This window comes from Nanorana parkeri, unplaced genomic scaffold (genome assembly GCF_000935625.1).
Source record: "Nanorana parkeri isolate BGI_ZX_2015 unplaced genomic scaffold, ASM93562v1 scaffold194, whole genome shotgun sequence".
Taxonomy (NCBI): domain Eukaryota; kingdom Metazoa; phylum Chordata; class Amphibia; order Anura; family Dicroglossidae; genus Nanorana; species Nanorana parkeri.
The window spans coordinates 37,614-54,542 of record NW_017306462.1 but is presented as its reverse complement, the minus strand read 5'-3'; the positions used below and the strand labels follow the sequence as shown (position 1 = coordinate 54,542).

Sequence of the window (16,929 nt, the reverse complement as noted above, 5' to 3'; positions counted from 1 at the left end):
AAGCATGAAGGAATCATGGGACTTGTAGTAACTGTCAACCGAGGGAAATGAAATTCCGCAGCTGAACAAACCCTCCTGAAGCCATAGAGGCATGGCAATGAAATGGCGGAATAGATAAAATCATAATAGATGTTTTGGCTATAGATACACTTTAAGTGGCTTTGACATCTGGGCTTAAAGTGGAAGCTGTTGAAATGAGCTAGCACGCCAGTGTTGATTAAGTGGCAATTGATAGTACTTATACATCAAGTGAAGCATTAGTCGCCAGTCCAAGTTGCTTTACTAATTATGTCACACTTGAGTGAATCAATTACCATTTTTTTAAAGGGGAACTTTGCTGAAAATGTAAAAACTACCCTAACAGTGTTTGTTTTTATCTAGAGAAGAATTACAAAGATTTACTTACCTTATTACTCCTTCCCTGGCAGCTGGCACTCTCCTCTTCCCTCCGACGCTCTGGGTTGCGGACGGGCACTTGGCATCCTCACTTAAATTGCAGGACTGCTTGACTTGCATTGTACATGATGACATCAGATAGCGACTGAAGAAATGCAGCTTCAGGTGACCAGTCTCACAGATAGGAGGAACCTACAAGAGCAAGGATCTGCTTTTTAATGTTTCCCTAGAGCACTTAAGTCTTGTAGTTTAAGGGTAGTTTTTTAAATTTCAACTTTGACCATAGAATTCAGTTTTAACATTGGGTTGCAAGGGTTAAGTGCTTGTTTTCATCTAGGTGCGAAAATAACAAAGTTATACTCACCGGATGCTCGGAGCCAACTGGTTGTTAGACTGGTCCTTCCAGCCTTTCTCCCCTTCTGGTCCAGCGGTCTAAAACTGGCCATACACTATGCAAATTTTGGCTGGTTCTTGATGAATTTTCACAGTGGGTGCCACTGTCTGCACCCTTTTGTCTGGCCTCCCTCGATCAGCTGATCGAAGGAGCCTGTCTGAAATTTTTCGATTTAACAGAGTGGGCAGCCAATAAGCTGTCCGCTCTGTTCAGGTATTCTGACAGCGGCTGGCGGCCACTGTCATAATACAATGAAAGCAGTGGAAGGTTCCTTGATTAACGCTCGTTGATAGAGGAATCTAATATTTACTTTGTTCAGCCCGCAGGTTGATCAAAGAAAATATTGCAGTGTATGGCCAGCAATGCTTACAATGTGTATTTGGCGTGAGGACACTGCGGGACATAACATCACTGGAGCTGAGGAAGAGACAGTCTGGAGGGAGCATAGTAACAGCCAGCTAGCTGTAAGGTCCGGGTGAGTATAACTTTGTTATTTGCACATCTAGATGAAAACAAGCACGAGCAAAACAAATGAGTTATTCTTTAAGATCATAACATGGTTGTGATATATAACGCTAACAAGCTGAGGTTTTGGAATGGTTGAGGAAGGGTTAATATGAGATTTCCCCTCTTTTCCTGTCCTGATGATAGATGTCACCAGGGGAGGAAGCGAGGGGAAATCCCATTGTTGACAGCTGTCACACTCACAGCATAGAAGAGTAGCTGTCTGCACTCAGATCATACACCTTTGCAGGAATTTTAGTAAAAAATAGAAGGAATAATACAGCAATAATACAGCAAGTTGATGGCTGAAGAAATTATGCATTGTTTTGCATAAATGATGTTTAATAGAATAATATAGACAGGGATTACCTGGCCTCTGCTTCTCAATATACACGCATCCACAGTAGAAACCTGTTGACTTCAATAGGGTTTCTGATTGAAGCTTGGAATGAGCTTGGGACATCTCCATTTTTCATCTTCACTAGAATCAGCAGTGGGCGGTCCTTTACGGCATGTGAGCCCAGGTTCGGTAATGATGCACCTCCAGGGGGCGTGTCATTGACAGCCTGGCCCTACATAAATATCACTGGCTGTCATTCATCCTGGAAGAGGGCCGGCATTGAACAACATAGACAGACTCAGAAGACAGCACAGGAGTGTGGAAATTCGAGCACTGATTTGGGAACTTTTTTCTTAGATGAAGGGAAGGAACAGGAAATAAAAAATTATCTATGTTGAGTTTCTACTTTAAGACAGACTATTCAGATTCGTACAGTTGCGACTGCTTCTCTTTAAAGAGTTAATATAGACCCCTTGAAGTATATTAATCACCTTTTGACTTGCTCACAGTAGATGATCTTCTAAGTTACCCATGTTTTCTCAATTGATGAGCTTTAAATAGAACTTGTAACAGATGTGATGACACATTCCCTTATCAATTCATCACTGTGCGTTACCATGACATTTTGCGAGGTCACTTTAGCTGTATGATCCATCTTGACCTGCACACGCCAGTATTCTGTCACATACTGTCCTCCTAACATATGATTAATACAAATAAAAAGAGAAGATAATAAAATTGTGAACGTTTGGCCCGTCTAATGTCACTGTAACCTAAATGTAGAAGAATTATATTCTTTTTATCTTGCTGATCGCTAAATTGAATACACTTTTTTTTTTTTCGTGCCCATAAACCCTATAGCTAAAAACTATTTTCTAATCCAGCATATCCAAAGCAGCATTTTATTCACCAAAAGATGTTTAATTCCCATTTTGTCAGTGTTCTGATTCTCTCCTAACCATGCAATCCATGGAAGCGCAGGTCCCAGACTTCTTGTTTTGAAACCCAGTGCACATACACTGCCTGGCCAAAAAAAAAGCCACACACTGTAATATTTAATTGGACCACCTTTAGGTTTGATTACAGCATGCATTGGCCATGGCATCATTTCAATAGTCTTACGCAATGTCACAACACTTAGTTCCGTCCAGAGTTCCATTCATTTTTCACCAAGATCTCGTGATGACGGGAGAGTCAGATCACTGCGTAAAGTCTTCTCATGCACACCCCCAAGATTGTCAATGGGGTTAAGATCTGGACTCTGAGGGGGCCCATCCATGTGTGGAAATGATGTCTCATGCTCCCTGAACCACTCTTTTACAATTTGAGCCCAGTGAATCCTGGCATTGCCATCTTGGAATATGGCAGTGCCATCAGGGAAGAAAAAATCCATTGATGGAAAAACCTGGTCATTCAGTATATTAAGGTTGGCAGCTGACTTCATTTGTTACCAGATGAAAAATATTAATCACTGCAGTTATTATCCAATGGAAGGATGTTTCCTATTTTGCAAGGTGGTGACTTTTTTTTCCCCAGGCAGTGTAACTGCTCTCCTCAGACTACATCTTTCAAAATTACACACGGTGTAGGCGGGATCAGTGGTGTAACTATACCCATAGCAGCCCAAACGACTGCTATGGGGCCTGAGCATGGAAGGGGGCCCCATTAGGTTGTTGAGGCAAATTAAACATAGACCATGTGAAGATAATACAGTACTGTAGCATTAAGGGTTGGTGTTAAGGTTTACAGTGTAGAGACAACTTCGGATGCACAAAAGGAATCTTTGGGATCTCGCCATCGTTACTCACAGCTCCGAGAGAGGTAGTCAGGGGGGCGCATCAAATTTTTGCTACGGGGCCCTGTGATCTGTAGTTATGGCCCTGGGTGGGATGTGATGAATGGTCTGATTTGCATAGGAAAGAGGTATTACGTTTTGACACTGGATGCATTAGCACGTAGCCATGTAGTCTATACCAGTAAAGCATCAAGGAGGGTGACTGCATCACGCATAAAATAGGACCATGTAGAGCCAGCGTAGCCACCTTCATAAAAGAAAATTAGCATAATTATTACATATATATTTGTACATAAACAATCACATATTGCTATTAGGAGGAGAACTATGAGGTGAGTGATTTCCACTCATCCTCATAGTTAGAGCCAACCTGTGACAAATAAGCTGTCACAGGTCGGCTCTATCGATCGGGAAGTGAGCAGAAACATGCACTGATCCGCTCACTTCCCAATCGTCTCCCTGCAGTGAGCGGTGACTGTCAGTCACCGCTCCCCACAGGGATTCCCCCCGGGCACAGCTGACTCTGCCTCTAGATAGGCAGATCCAGCTGTCACTCACGCAGCTGAATGGATCTCGATAGTATTGTCGGGATACGTCCCGGCTGCGGCGCTCTCAGTATACTGTGGGCAATAGCCCATGATATACTGAGCTTTGAGTCACGGGAGGAGGTTAGTATATGTCCTCCCGAGACCCTAAAGAGAACTATGGGGAAAAACACGTACCCCATAGTTCTCTTTTAAAGGTGGCCATTTATGAAGGTCAGGAATATTCTATATTTTTTTTTTATTGGGTTTAGTGACCGTTTTAATCTAGTTCTTTATTTACTTAAGTGCTTTGCATGTATCAACTTGCCTGTGTGCTGCAAGATTCTCTGATCTTTTCTATTCGTGGTTATGTTCATCTTGGGACAAAAAGATAAGTGTTGTCATATTACAATATGAAAACTCAGAGTGAAATACTGGCCAATCTAGTAAGAGTGGAACTGATACACATATACACATAGTGAAATAAATCAGTATAATGTTTGTTACTGAGTGTGCAGGAATTAAAAAGGTCTCTTTTATAATCCACCAAATATGAAGCAATCCTTAAGCCTGCTCAAAGGATGTCAAGAAGGGATATTTGGTGAAGGGCATAACTTAAGATATCTATATTCATAGCAGCTCATGTCTTTACTATGGGACCTGAGGGAAAGAGGGGGGCATGGTTGGGGTCTGCAAAGGGTTTGGGGAAAAAACTCACCCTCCCTTTTTTATTCATTGCACTCCCTCTTCCAGATTGAAAAGACCCCTCCAAATTTGACTTGCCGTGAGTCGATCCACACACCCAAACCGGTTAAGTTTAAGTGTATGATGTCACTTTTAGTGAGAGATTGGCCAGCAGTCTTGGAAAGGGATCATATCACAAGCAAAAAGGAAATGGGGGGTTATAAAGTCTGCAGTATTGTTTGCTGACAACCAGTGTCAAAATGGCTACTATTGGGTGGGCAGTGTATGCTACCAAAAAAGAGATCACTACTAGGACAGTAAGTCATGGGGACCCCCATCAAAATTTTGCTTTAGGTCCTGCACTTCACACATAGTTTAAACTTCTAATAACAACCCCAGCTGAGTGTCCCTCAAGAGTGTGCTGAGCCCGACAGCTTGATATATAGGCCTGTGTTTGCTTAAGATTGCTTTGCATCTTGTCTGCTACATTTGGGCCACATCTGAACCATCATTTACATTGCTTCACCCAATGTTTGATGAATAGTAAGACCTTTGCCTAAGTAACATAGATGTTGAATGCTGTGTATAAACCCCTAAAAGTTTAATGTTTGAATTACAACACTCACAGGGTTATTCACAAAAGGGTGAAGAGTTTGGAGAAGACATGAGAAGTGAACAATCTAGAACAACATAGCTGATTTGGAAAAAATTGTCCAATTCAGCTCACTTTCCAGTTCAGCTATGTAGTCCTAGATTGTTCACTTCTCCGGCCTTCTCCAAATTCTTCACCCTTCTGTGAATAACCCTGACAGTGTTTTATAGGAGTAAAACCGTTAAATTGCTGTGCGGGCCAGGGGTGAGGCCTAGCACAAGCAAGCCAAGGGCTGCATTGCAAGCACTGCCACAAAAGGGTAGGAGGTGCTGTGGAATGGCCACCATAATTCTTCCCAAGCTTTCAATATTAGCAACTGCTCTGCATTATCTGGACAGATCTTTGCTACCTTTGATAAGCCTCATGTCTTTCAAGTCATTGTTGGTTGATATGCTGCCACCGCTTAGACTCTTAGAGTATGCAGACTACCCTACTGTCTAGCTGTGCTTTCAGAGACATTTGGTAACCCCTGCAATGACTAAGAATCATTTATATGTATATCATCTTAAAAGTATCTTTTGTCACCAGTTTGTATGTAGTTGTGTATAGTTTTTGAGCTGCTTCCTGACTAGGGTTGCCACCTTTTCTTCCATCGAAACCCGAACACTCTAGCGACACACGGAAATTTTCTTGGAAGAATGATTTGCGGCTTTTTCATATGTAAATAGTGCCACCCCTTCATATGTAAATATCACAGTTGAGACTATTTTCAGTGGGGGGCCAGTAGCCCCTATCTTAATTTTAGTTGCCCCTGTCTGCCTGACATCTTGTGTCCGAGTTTCTGCTGCCATGAAACCCGAACACAGCATTCAAAACCCAAACTCTCCGGGTGAATCCTGGACAGGTGGCAACCCTATTCCTGACCTCACAGCCTGTTATTTTTATACCTGCTTACTCTATCGCCTGTACACCTGGTGATAGCTGTGAGGCGAAACATGCTGTATTCAGAAGTTCCATATACTACTTGCCTTTTTTTTTTCTGGTTTATTGTAACCGTCGCTGGAAGTGGCCCCACCATACTGAGCTCTCTAACCTATGAATCACACTGGCTACAATGATTGTGTGATATTATAAGAAACCTCCTAATTCATAAAGACATATGTATGTGATGGATCCTCAGTATCATGTGATGAAGACATTTTGACCACATTTTATTTACAGAATTCCTTTTTCATAGTGTGACCACATTGCAATACACCTGCCTGACTTTGAGATTTAAACCTTGGTTTAGGGGTTATGTTTAGGGTTATGGGTTAGGTCCAGGTTTAGATTTTAAGTTGAAGTTTTGACTAGAGTAACAGTTAAATGCACCATTGAAATACATTTATGAGAGTTGTTTAACTGTGAAAAGATTTATATTTTGGTCCAACCAGTCCTGAGATTTATACAGCCATCCCAAAAATCAGAGCCAGGATGGTGACTTGACTTTTCTCTACTGCAGTTCAGCAATACAGCCTGGTCATCTCTCTGCCCCCAGCCTGTTACTGGACAGTGAATGAGCAGCAACAGATCAGTAATTAGTCATCTGTCTGCTCACTAATTGTAAACATACACATAATATTTTTTTCTAATGAACACATAACTGCATTACATTTTTTTTTATATCTGTCTGCATTTCACTCTTAGCAACACATGTAGTGGCGTAACTATAGTCATAACAGCCCAGGTGGCTGCTATGGGGCCTGGGGATGGAAGGGGGCCCCATTAGGTTGCTGAGGCAAATTAAACCTAGAACATGTGATGATAATACAGTACTGTATCATTAAGGGTTGGAGTGATTGCAGTTGATGACAATGCTAATCCACTGTAAAATCTACAGTAAAAAGATGACTTCAGATTCACAGCTCAGAGAGAGGGCTTCAGGGGGGCCCCCATCACATTTTTGCTACAGTCCTGAACACGTATTAAAAATAGGTAGTTATGGTATTTGTGTATTGCTTGCAAACAATGTGGTAGTATATATTCTGAACTCCCCCTTTAACATTAATAATGGTTAATTTTTTAGAAGCTGAAATTTCGAATGAATAATTAGTCCCTGGCCAAGCAGCATGAAATCACATTTTCTTTGTCACAGATGCAGGGAAGAGACGGGTCTCGCAAATTACAACCGAGCCTCTCTGATATTGAAGTCTTTTGTAATTATATCAAAGGTCCCGTTATCATCGAGCTGCAGTATTCCTGAAATTCTCCAGATGATAAAGTTTAAAAAAAAAAACCCACAAGCATATGGCGTTGAGTGAATGGATTAATCAAAACACGCAAGAACCACTGGCGCTTCTATACGTATGTTAATCCTGTCACCTGTGATGAGACTACTATAGATACTTGTCTAATCACCTTATTTCATCCATGCCGAACCCTAGAAGCAGATTGCTTATAGACAAGCTTCAACATTATGCTTGGTTATAAAACAGGAATTTTGTCAACAATCTGTATTTTTTTCTCTGCAGAATTCTTGCGTGTTTTTCCTCAGGGAAGTTGAAACATGTCTGTCCACCTGGCATACGTCTAGCGCCTGACGTTAAGAGTTTATAATCTTATACCTTTTCTACTTTTATGTGTCAAGATACATTTTCTTCAAACTTTTGTGCAGATGTGGACTTGCCATTTTGGCACGGTCTGGGGTGGCAAAATTTTAAGGGTATGTATATAGCTGTATTTACTATAAGGTACTTATTGGACAGTACCATAGAGAGCAGCACTAAGCATTAATTCGGGGCAGTTACAATTTCCTTTACCACTCCGCCCAGCTAATGAAGGATATATGCTAATTTTGTCTATGTGATAGGCTAGCACGGAGTTATACTTACCTCCAGGGCCAGCTCTACACTTTTTGCCACCTGAGGCCGTGTGTGTATGTATGCTGGTGGTGCTCTTTCCTAGGAGGAGGCGTTGTCAGGTGATATGGCAGGGCTAGCACATTACCATCGCCTAGCTCACCGATGTCACTGGTTGCCAGAAGCTGGGCGGGACACCAGCCAGAGCGTCCCACTCAGCTTCTGGCAACCAGTGATTTCACTCAGTTGGGTGCGATGCCGGACATGTGGAACCGTGTACCCTGGAATGCTCCGGCCATAAGGGGGCGACAGGCACACACAAGAAATGTTGTCCTGAACTGAAAGCAAAACAATGTCATCTTTGCTCTGTAAACTACTTATCCAATCATCGCCAGTGTAATGGAGATGAACAAAGGCAGATTTGTCTGATGTCCAGCCTGGGGTCTCTCTATAGATACAAATTAGTAGGAGAAATTAGTGTAGCCACTTAGGATCATCAAATGAAAATTAAAGGGGTTCTAAAGCCTCCGTTTTTTTTTTTTTGCCTATATCTACTGCTATCAAGCAGTAGATATAGGCAAAACGTTTTTTTAAAGAACGCTTTAACAGCGGTTTACACTTACCTTGTTTTTGCTGCGCGCTCCCGTCCGAGAAAACGAAACTGCTTCGGCGGCCGCAAAGCATCTTGGGTCGGGCGAATGCGCACTTCGGATTCTCGGACGGGAGATGAGCAGAGACGTAAGGTAAGTCTACGAACGCGTGCACCCGCATGCAGACACCGCTGGATCGGAAGTGCCTGCAAGCAGAGAGGAGTCAGCTTTGGATCGGAGACATTTGTCGCTCTGCTTTCTTTGCAAACCTTGACTTGAAGAGGGGCCATTTTACCTGGGATTCCACCTAAATTTAGGGGTCTATTCACAAAGCTGCCGAAGGATCCAGCCGTAGCTATGGCTGATCCTTCGGCTAGCTTCGGTTGTGGGAGCCCTTCGGTTCAGTCGACCCGAAGGGCTGCTGCACGGGCTATTCACCCGAAGTGTCAGCCAGCCGTTCGCCGGCCTTTTGGCCCGAAAATGACAGCTGGGCGGAGCCAGCTCTGATCTCACGGCTGCCTCCGCCCAGTTGTAATGACAGATCAGCATCCCCAAATGACCTGGGGATGCTGAACTGTCATTAAACAATAACAACTGGGCGGAGCCGGCCGTGGCGTCATGGATGGCTTCACCCAGTTGTTATTCATTGGCCGGGACTTGCTAGAAGATTCTAGCAGGTGCCGGCCAATAGGAAACAGTTGGGTGGAGCTAGCTATCACTGTTAGCTCCGTCCAATTGTTTTGTTTTTTATCTTTATTTATTTTTTTAAATGTAATATTTATTTACATTTAAAAAATCTTTTTTTTTTTACTTTTTTCATTGATTTTCTATTCTGCTTGGTACCACGGAGGTACCGAGCAGAATAGCCGAGCCGAATGCTGCATTCGGCTATTTGGCTATTCATTCACTGCTGTTCGGCATATGGGCGAACAGCAGCGAGTGAGCTGCTGGAGCTTCGGGCTCAGCCGACCCAGATGTTGGATCAGCTGAGTCGAAGTCCTTTTGCACTATGGCTCAGCCGAACATGTTCGCCTGACCGAAGTGCAGCGGATATACGGCTGTTGTCAGCCGATGTACAGCTGAAATCAGCCGATGTACGGCTGAAATCAGCCGTACTGAGCCAAAGTGAATAGCCGAACAGCGTTCGGCTCACTTCACTTCGGCTCGGTTATTCACTCGGCTGCCTTCGGGAGCTGAGTGAATAACCCTATTAGTTTTGTAGATGCTTAGAGAGATATGTTCGTATTACTGTATATATTGTAGAAGTAAGCTTGGATAAGAAATATCTATAAGTATCTATAGTGTGACAAAGGCTGCACTGGGCTGATGATGTGTAAACCATACAATTCAGGATTTACTAGGCCAAAGCCAAAATCATCTATCTGGGTGGCTTTACCACAGGATGTAACTTTCTGCTGAGATGTTGAGGGTAGAGTTCACAGAAAACCACTGATGACAACACACAGACGGTGGCTAAATCATGTGACTGATTTGTCCCAGAATGACCACAGTCACTGTAATCGTTTGTGATGTTCACAGCTGTATTCCAGACAGTGTTGCTTTAGGTTAACTATAGACTGTCATATGTAGTTCCCCATTCAACCTTCTATTTAAGTATGTCTGGGTGAATAGTTCTTCCTTTAAGAATATATCCAGAATATTCATAAACTGTGAATCCTCAATGTGTTTATAAATGTATCCTGGTCTCCCAATCATACGGCTAACAGGCAAAAAAAAGCTAAAATTTGGCTAACCAGCCACTCACCTATGTCAGTCATACCAAGGATGATTAAATGTTGAGCTGTTTGTATGGAATTTCAGTAACATAAGGGTTTTCAGCCTTGTAATCTCTTGGTCTACATTCAGATGTTACAAGGGATGGTGAGACGCACTTTGCATAGCAAAATAGCAGTCAAAAAGCCTCTGTGAGTTCCATTTTATTCAGGTTTTCTTTCATGCTTAGCAGATATGGTATATAAAATTGCAGCAATTCTTCAGTTGGGCGGAATTTAGTAGGAAGGTGCTGAGAGCAACACTAAAGTTAGATCCAGAGAGGAAAAACAGACAAAGGGTCGGTGTGAATATGGGTAGAAGTGGGACAGGAGAGAGTTTGAATGTGAGGTTGAAGAGATGAGTCTTACCTGACTGACAGCTGAAGGTCAGGTGCATAGGAAGAATCTCCAAGGGTTGAGAGCAATACTAAAGTTAGACACAAAGTAGAAAAATGGACAAAGGGTCTGTGTGACTATGCATAGAAACAGAAAAGGAGAGGGTTAGGATGTGTTTGAAGAAGTTGAGGTCTTACCTGACAGCCGGCTGAAGATCAGGGGCATAGAGAGGAGCCCCAAGGGCTGATAGCAGCACTAGCAGGGTACTGAGAGCAACACCCAAGTTAGCCTAGAAAAAGAAAATGGACAAAGGGGCTGCCTACTATGGATAGAAATCTTTACGCTTCTTTACTTGCCTTCAGTAGCAGAGGTTGCCCTCCTTCCTCTTCCACATCTTCTTTGCAGCAGTGATTCTTCTACTCCACACTTTGCCACATTGCATTGCTGACCTTCAGCTTGTCTTCATCTGTATGTAACTGCAGACAATGACTGAAATGAAGGAATGTATCTACTCCAGCTATTTTACTAAATCTTCAGATTCAATTTAGGAATGAATGCAACCAACAATGTCCCCTTAAATCAAATCAAACTCCTGTATTCTGTTCTCCTATGGCCTCATACCTTTAAATACCTTTCCTTCTGTGATTCATCACTGATTACTGTCAAGTTGTGTCAACGGTGGTTCCCAATGAAGTTCATAAACTGGAATTGAGTTAAAGGAAGCACAAACCACAAACATTACTATTTTTTCCTAAAAAGCCCATCATTCTGTGAGCAGCTGAGAACATTTGTCTGGTTATAATAATATCCTCACCCAAATTCACCTTTCAGTCTTGCATACTTTTCCTCTTCCCCTATCAGATTATTATTTTAGGTTTAGCTCAGGTCTGTAGTAAGAAATCAAAGGAAGCGTGGCCTAGATTGATCAAATGGAGGGAACAAAATCCTGTTCAGGAATGCTCATCCGCATTTACACTGAAATGAAAATATCTTCTCAAGTTCCATCACATACTGACATCAGCTGCTGATGACCCTGAGAAGATTGTATAGCCACCATCTATCTAATTGCTTCTTAAAAGGAGAATGTGGTTATACCGAAGGGTCATTCCTGGTAATATTCCTGTAGAATTAAGTCATTTTAAGTATCTCTTCCATGCAGACGTCACCTTTGAAAGACCAGAAGTGAGCATTGTATGTTGACACCTGTATATCAGAAAGGATCAGTTGAAAAGGGACATTTCAGGTATGGGTGATCACCAATGAACCAAATAAACTACTGGCTTTGAATTTCTTGGGAGTGCAGATGGGAGATTTCCGCACAACGTTCCCTCTTTCACACCGTCAGCTCTCCTTCTATAGACCCTCCAACCTGACCCATCCCAAAAGGTCCAGAAAATGCCACTAGGGGACTTGTATAGCTTTTTGATTTAAAGCTCAACTCCAACAAAAACCTTTTTTTTAATTTTGGATAAATTCGGGCTAGCAAAGAGGCTACAGTGCTGCTATACAACAACGGTGAAAACTGTATTAAATACAAAAAAGAAATGGCAGTTGTTGATGGATACACAGTGCTTTAGCAAACAAAATATTTATTAGATCAGTGCTTAACGAATCCCAGGAGCCAGGTAGCCAATGCTCCTTAAAAGTTACAGCCGACACCTAATTTTTCGGTTTTCTCTTGTTGTTATCAATGGAGATGGCTCCTGTATTGTACAGACTGGCTCCTAAATTCCATATTCATTTGTCTACCCCTGCCCTGGATTAGGCCTTTCATCTACTTTAACTACTTGCTGTCCGGAGCAATTCCCTACTATTTGCACACACATGATAACATCTGAATTTTTGGCTAGAAAACAGCTTAAACCCCCAAACAATTATGTATTTTCTAAAAGCAGAGGCCCTGTAGAATAAAAAAAATGCTAGTTGCAATTTTTTATGTCGCACGGTATTTGCGCAAATGTTTTAACCAGTATTTTCAGCATAAAATACACAAATTAAATTTAGTGCACAGAAACAGAATATAATACCCAATTTTTTGGTAAAATATAAAAGATTGGGTCATGTCAGGTAAATTGATACCATTGATGTCAAGCCTTAAAATTGTGTGAGCTCGTGAAAATGCAAAAAACTGCAATACACAAAAATGTCCCATATGCGACGCTTTTAAAAACTTTTACTGCTCATCAGTTTAGTGTTAACAGCGATTGATGGCTCCAGAATTATTACTCTTACTCTGGCGTTCGCAGCAATAATTAACATGTGTGATGCAATTTTCGTTTGCACACATTGGCCCGCCCAACGTTTCAGACCCCTAATGTCACCTAGGGACCTCAAAGTAGCTGAGGAAGCAGAGATCTAGGAGCTGTAGAATGTAAACAGTGAAACCGGAAGTAATGTAATAAACATCACTTCCGGGTCCAGTGATCGGAGGAGAGATCAGTGGCTAGAAGATTGCTGATCACGCTCCGGTCAATGCAGTGGAGCCTGGGGTAGACTACAGCAGCCGAGGGGGGTGGGAGGTCACACTCCGCCGCTTGGTACAAACGATCCAGCGGCTCTACAGCGGATCTGGCGGATCGCTTGTTCCTGATCAGCCATTGCCGGCTGTTTACAACGGTGCCAAGAACATGGCTGCATCTGCAGCCATGTTTTTGGTATAACCACTTCAGAGGGCGGATGTTTTAAAACGGCCTCCCACCTGAAGTGCTTAAATGCACACAGTTAAAGCACACGTAAACCCTAAATATATGAGATTTAGTTCTCTAAAGTATTGTGTATGAACAACAAGCTATTCTTATTAAATAAAATACATACTGCTTTTCCGTTTTTCATCCTGTGTTGCATTCCAGTGTTGCTGATCTCCTGTGGCCTCTTTGCTTCTGCATCCTGTCTACACTCATTGCAGTGTTGACTGTATGGCTTTTCTCATGGTGGGTCTCCTGATAGTGACAACTTCGAACCATGCCTGCCTTTAAAATACCCACTTGTAGTATTAATCAGAAACGTCCACATCACCGGGTGACAAAGCAGGAGAACAACTGGGAGACAGGGACAGAGCATTGTCACTCTTTACTGGAAGTGTCTGAACAAGGACCTATATGGCAGGTATTATTTTTATTGAAGCTGCAGATATTCAAATATTGACGACAATTGAAATGTTTTTCATATTTTAAGGCTAATATCAGATTTTTGTGATTAGGTTTATATCCACAGATGCAATACAAAGGAGTGTATTTATAAACAATTCACTCCTTTGTCCTGCAAAATTGCAGGTACATCTGTGCTGTGTGAATGGGAAGAAAACAAATGTTATATATATATATATATATATAACCCGGATATACTGGATATAAAAAAAATACACTGCACAGTATATCCTCTTGTCTATAAATACACCCCACAGTATATCATCTTGTCTGTAAATACACAGCACAGTATATCCTCTTGTCTGTAAATACACAGCACAGTATATCTTCTTGTCTGTAAATACACAGCACAGTATATCATCTTGTCTGTAAATACACAGCACAGTATACCCTCTTGTCTGTAAATACACAGCACAGTATACCCTCTTGTCTGTAAATACACAGCACAGTATACCCTCTTGTCTATAAATACACCCCACAGTATATCCTCTTGTCTATAAATACACAGCACAGTATATCCTCTTGTCTATAAATACACAGCACAGTATACCCTCTTGAATAGCTCAACAGATAATTACCAATGTCCATAAATTGCAATATAATACCACTTGGGATTTATTTTGATACTGTAATATATGTATGAACAGGGCTTGAAAAATTTGACGGTGTCTCACCAGTCAGTCAAAAATTTCACCAGTCAGCATGACCTGTGTTCTCTGGACGTCGGAAGCCCCTTCCGTCTCCTCACGGCCACACCTCCGTTGCGCCAGGGTGACTGCTGGGTAATGCAGTCCACTGGCCGGCGGCAGCTCTCCTGCTCCTCGGTTCGCCGCGGGCGGCGTAAAGGAGTTAAAATGAATGTAAAGCTCCCGGCCTGCCGTTTAATTACAACAGCCGGTCGGGAAGCTACTCGTCCAGCACTGGCGTCCACTCGTCACAGACGAGTGGACGAGTGCATTTTTCGAGCCCTATGTATGAAATTCTCTACAGATGCTAATTAGGTTGTTTTTCTAATTCCACTCGATTGTTGAAGAGTTTGACTACTTTTGTCATGCATGTGATCTGTACAGCTTTGTCCTTTTGTATATCCCCACACAAGTTTAAAAGCGAAAACATTTATTGAATCAGAAAAAAATCATATACAGATGTATAGCTATTATTTTATCTATTAATGTATTACCTGTATGTATGTATGTATGTATGTATGTATGTATGTATGTACCACTAACCTATTACACAACCATTTACAGTGTGTACATTCTTATTGCACATACAATATGTTACTACATGTTGTTTTTTGCTTGCCTACAGGAACTCTTAAACTAAACCTTCATTTGAAACAAGCTAACTTAATTCCAGGTATATCAAAACAAGCCTTACAGCCATTTTCTTCAGAAGGCAGTCACAGCCTGAGCAGAAAAGCCTGCTTGCTGCAGGAAAGGCTCTCTTTATGGAAGCAGTGGTCTCTCTGCAGAGGTCCAACACACCCTCTGCAATCAGCAGACCTCACGCTCCTTGCCAATTGGAGAGCTTTGGCTCTGACACAGCTAGAGGTGTGTTGGACCTCGGCAGAGAGACCACTGATTCCACACAGGCAGCAAGAGACCTTCTATGCAGCCTGCTGGGTAGGGGACAGGCTTTTCTACTCAGGTGCTGCTGCTTCCAAAAGAAGACAAGATGTACGATTATTTTTATGCACCTGGTATGTATTTGGCTGATTTAGACTTTAAATGCAATTACTGTATGATGTCAGGAGGAAAAACTACATACAAAAGCGAAAAAAGGTGAAACAAAACTCCAGCCTTTATTTTATAAATATCTCAGACACTCAAGTTGTGTCTAGTGAACTGATCAACAGAGTTCACTTGCAGTTACTTTTCATTGAGCTCCATTCAGAATAACAAGGAAATCTGAACTTCACTTGGCAAGGAAGTGTTTTCACATAGACAGGTGATGTGTGTAATCCCCGACTCTCCTGCCAGCCTGGCATCCAAGAGCCAGCAGATTCCTCTGTGCAAGTGGCTGACAGCATGTTGTTCCTCCTCGTCGGTGTATGTACACAACATCTGCCTGACTTAGTTTTTTCCCCTTTTTTTTCTTCTCTCCCGGCTAGGATTTATGTGGGCACCATTCATGTGATACCCTGGGAATGGCAGACGTGGGGACTGTATGCTCGCCGGAGCGCAGCTGTGCGGTAATTGAAGATGACGGCCTCCACGCAGCTTTCACCGTCGCTCATGAAATTGGTATGTAGTGCTGTTTCTGTTCTCCGGCCAAATCAAACACTTTAAACAGCTGCATTAGTAACCCAAATACCCGTCAATGAAATCCAGGCCTCCATGTTACTGCTGCTAAAAGGAGGATTAACCTATACACCTGGGGTTATTTACAACACAATTTAATGTCATCGGCCTGATGCGCACAACAGCTTTTTACTGTATTCAATTCAGGTAAATTGCGAAATCGCAAAAAAACTACAATACCTAAAATTGGCCATAGGTGACACTTTAAAGGCTTTAACCGCTCATCATGTTAGTGTTATCAGTGATTGATGGCCCTAGAATTATTGCTCGCACTCTGACATTTGCGGTGACATGTAACATGTGTGGCGTAATCTTTGTTTTGCCGTTGTTATGCCCGTAGGTGCATCCAACACGTATTTACGTTTATATGTGGGTGCATGCGGGGTCGGGGGACTTGAATATTTTTTGTGCATTTTTACTTTTTTTATATATATTTTCTTTTTGATTTTTACAGTTAACTTTTTTACTATCACATAGGGGGCTAACAAGGTAATGACAGGTACTTTTTATGGAGACATTAGGGGGTCACCTGGGGACCCCAAAGCTGATAAAGCAGAGATCTGCTTCACCAGCTTCTTCTCTGGCTATGGCAGCCAGAGAAAGGACAGCTAAAGGCACCTTTAGAGAGAGGAGGAGAGTTCAGCATTTGGCAAATGCTGATCTCTCCTCTGTTATCACTGGAAACAGCCGCTGTGCCAGCAGGGGGGGGGGGGGGG

The 16,929-nt window shown here is 42.3% G+C and overlaps 1 protein-coding gene across 1 annotated transcript in view; it reads left to right on the top strand.

Moving 5' to 3' along the window:
- ADAMTS5 (ADAM metallopeptidase with thrombospondin type 1 motif 5) overlaps nt 1-16,929 on the top strand; it is a gene marked incomplete at its 3' end in the record, with an annotated part of 56,610 nt that overhangs the window by 13,031 nt on the left and 26,650 nt on the right. The window contains exon 2 of the mRNA XM_018555363.1: nt 16,024-16,156. Within this exon, the coding sequence (XP_018410865.1) occupies nt 16,024-16,156 (133 nt within the window). The remainder of the gene's footprint in view (nt 1-16,023; nt 16,157-16,929) is intronic.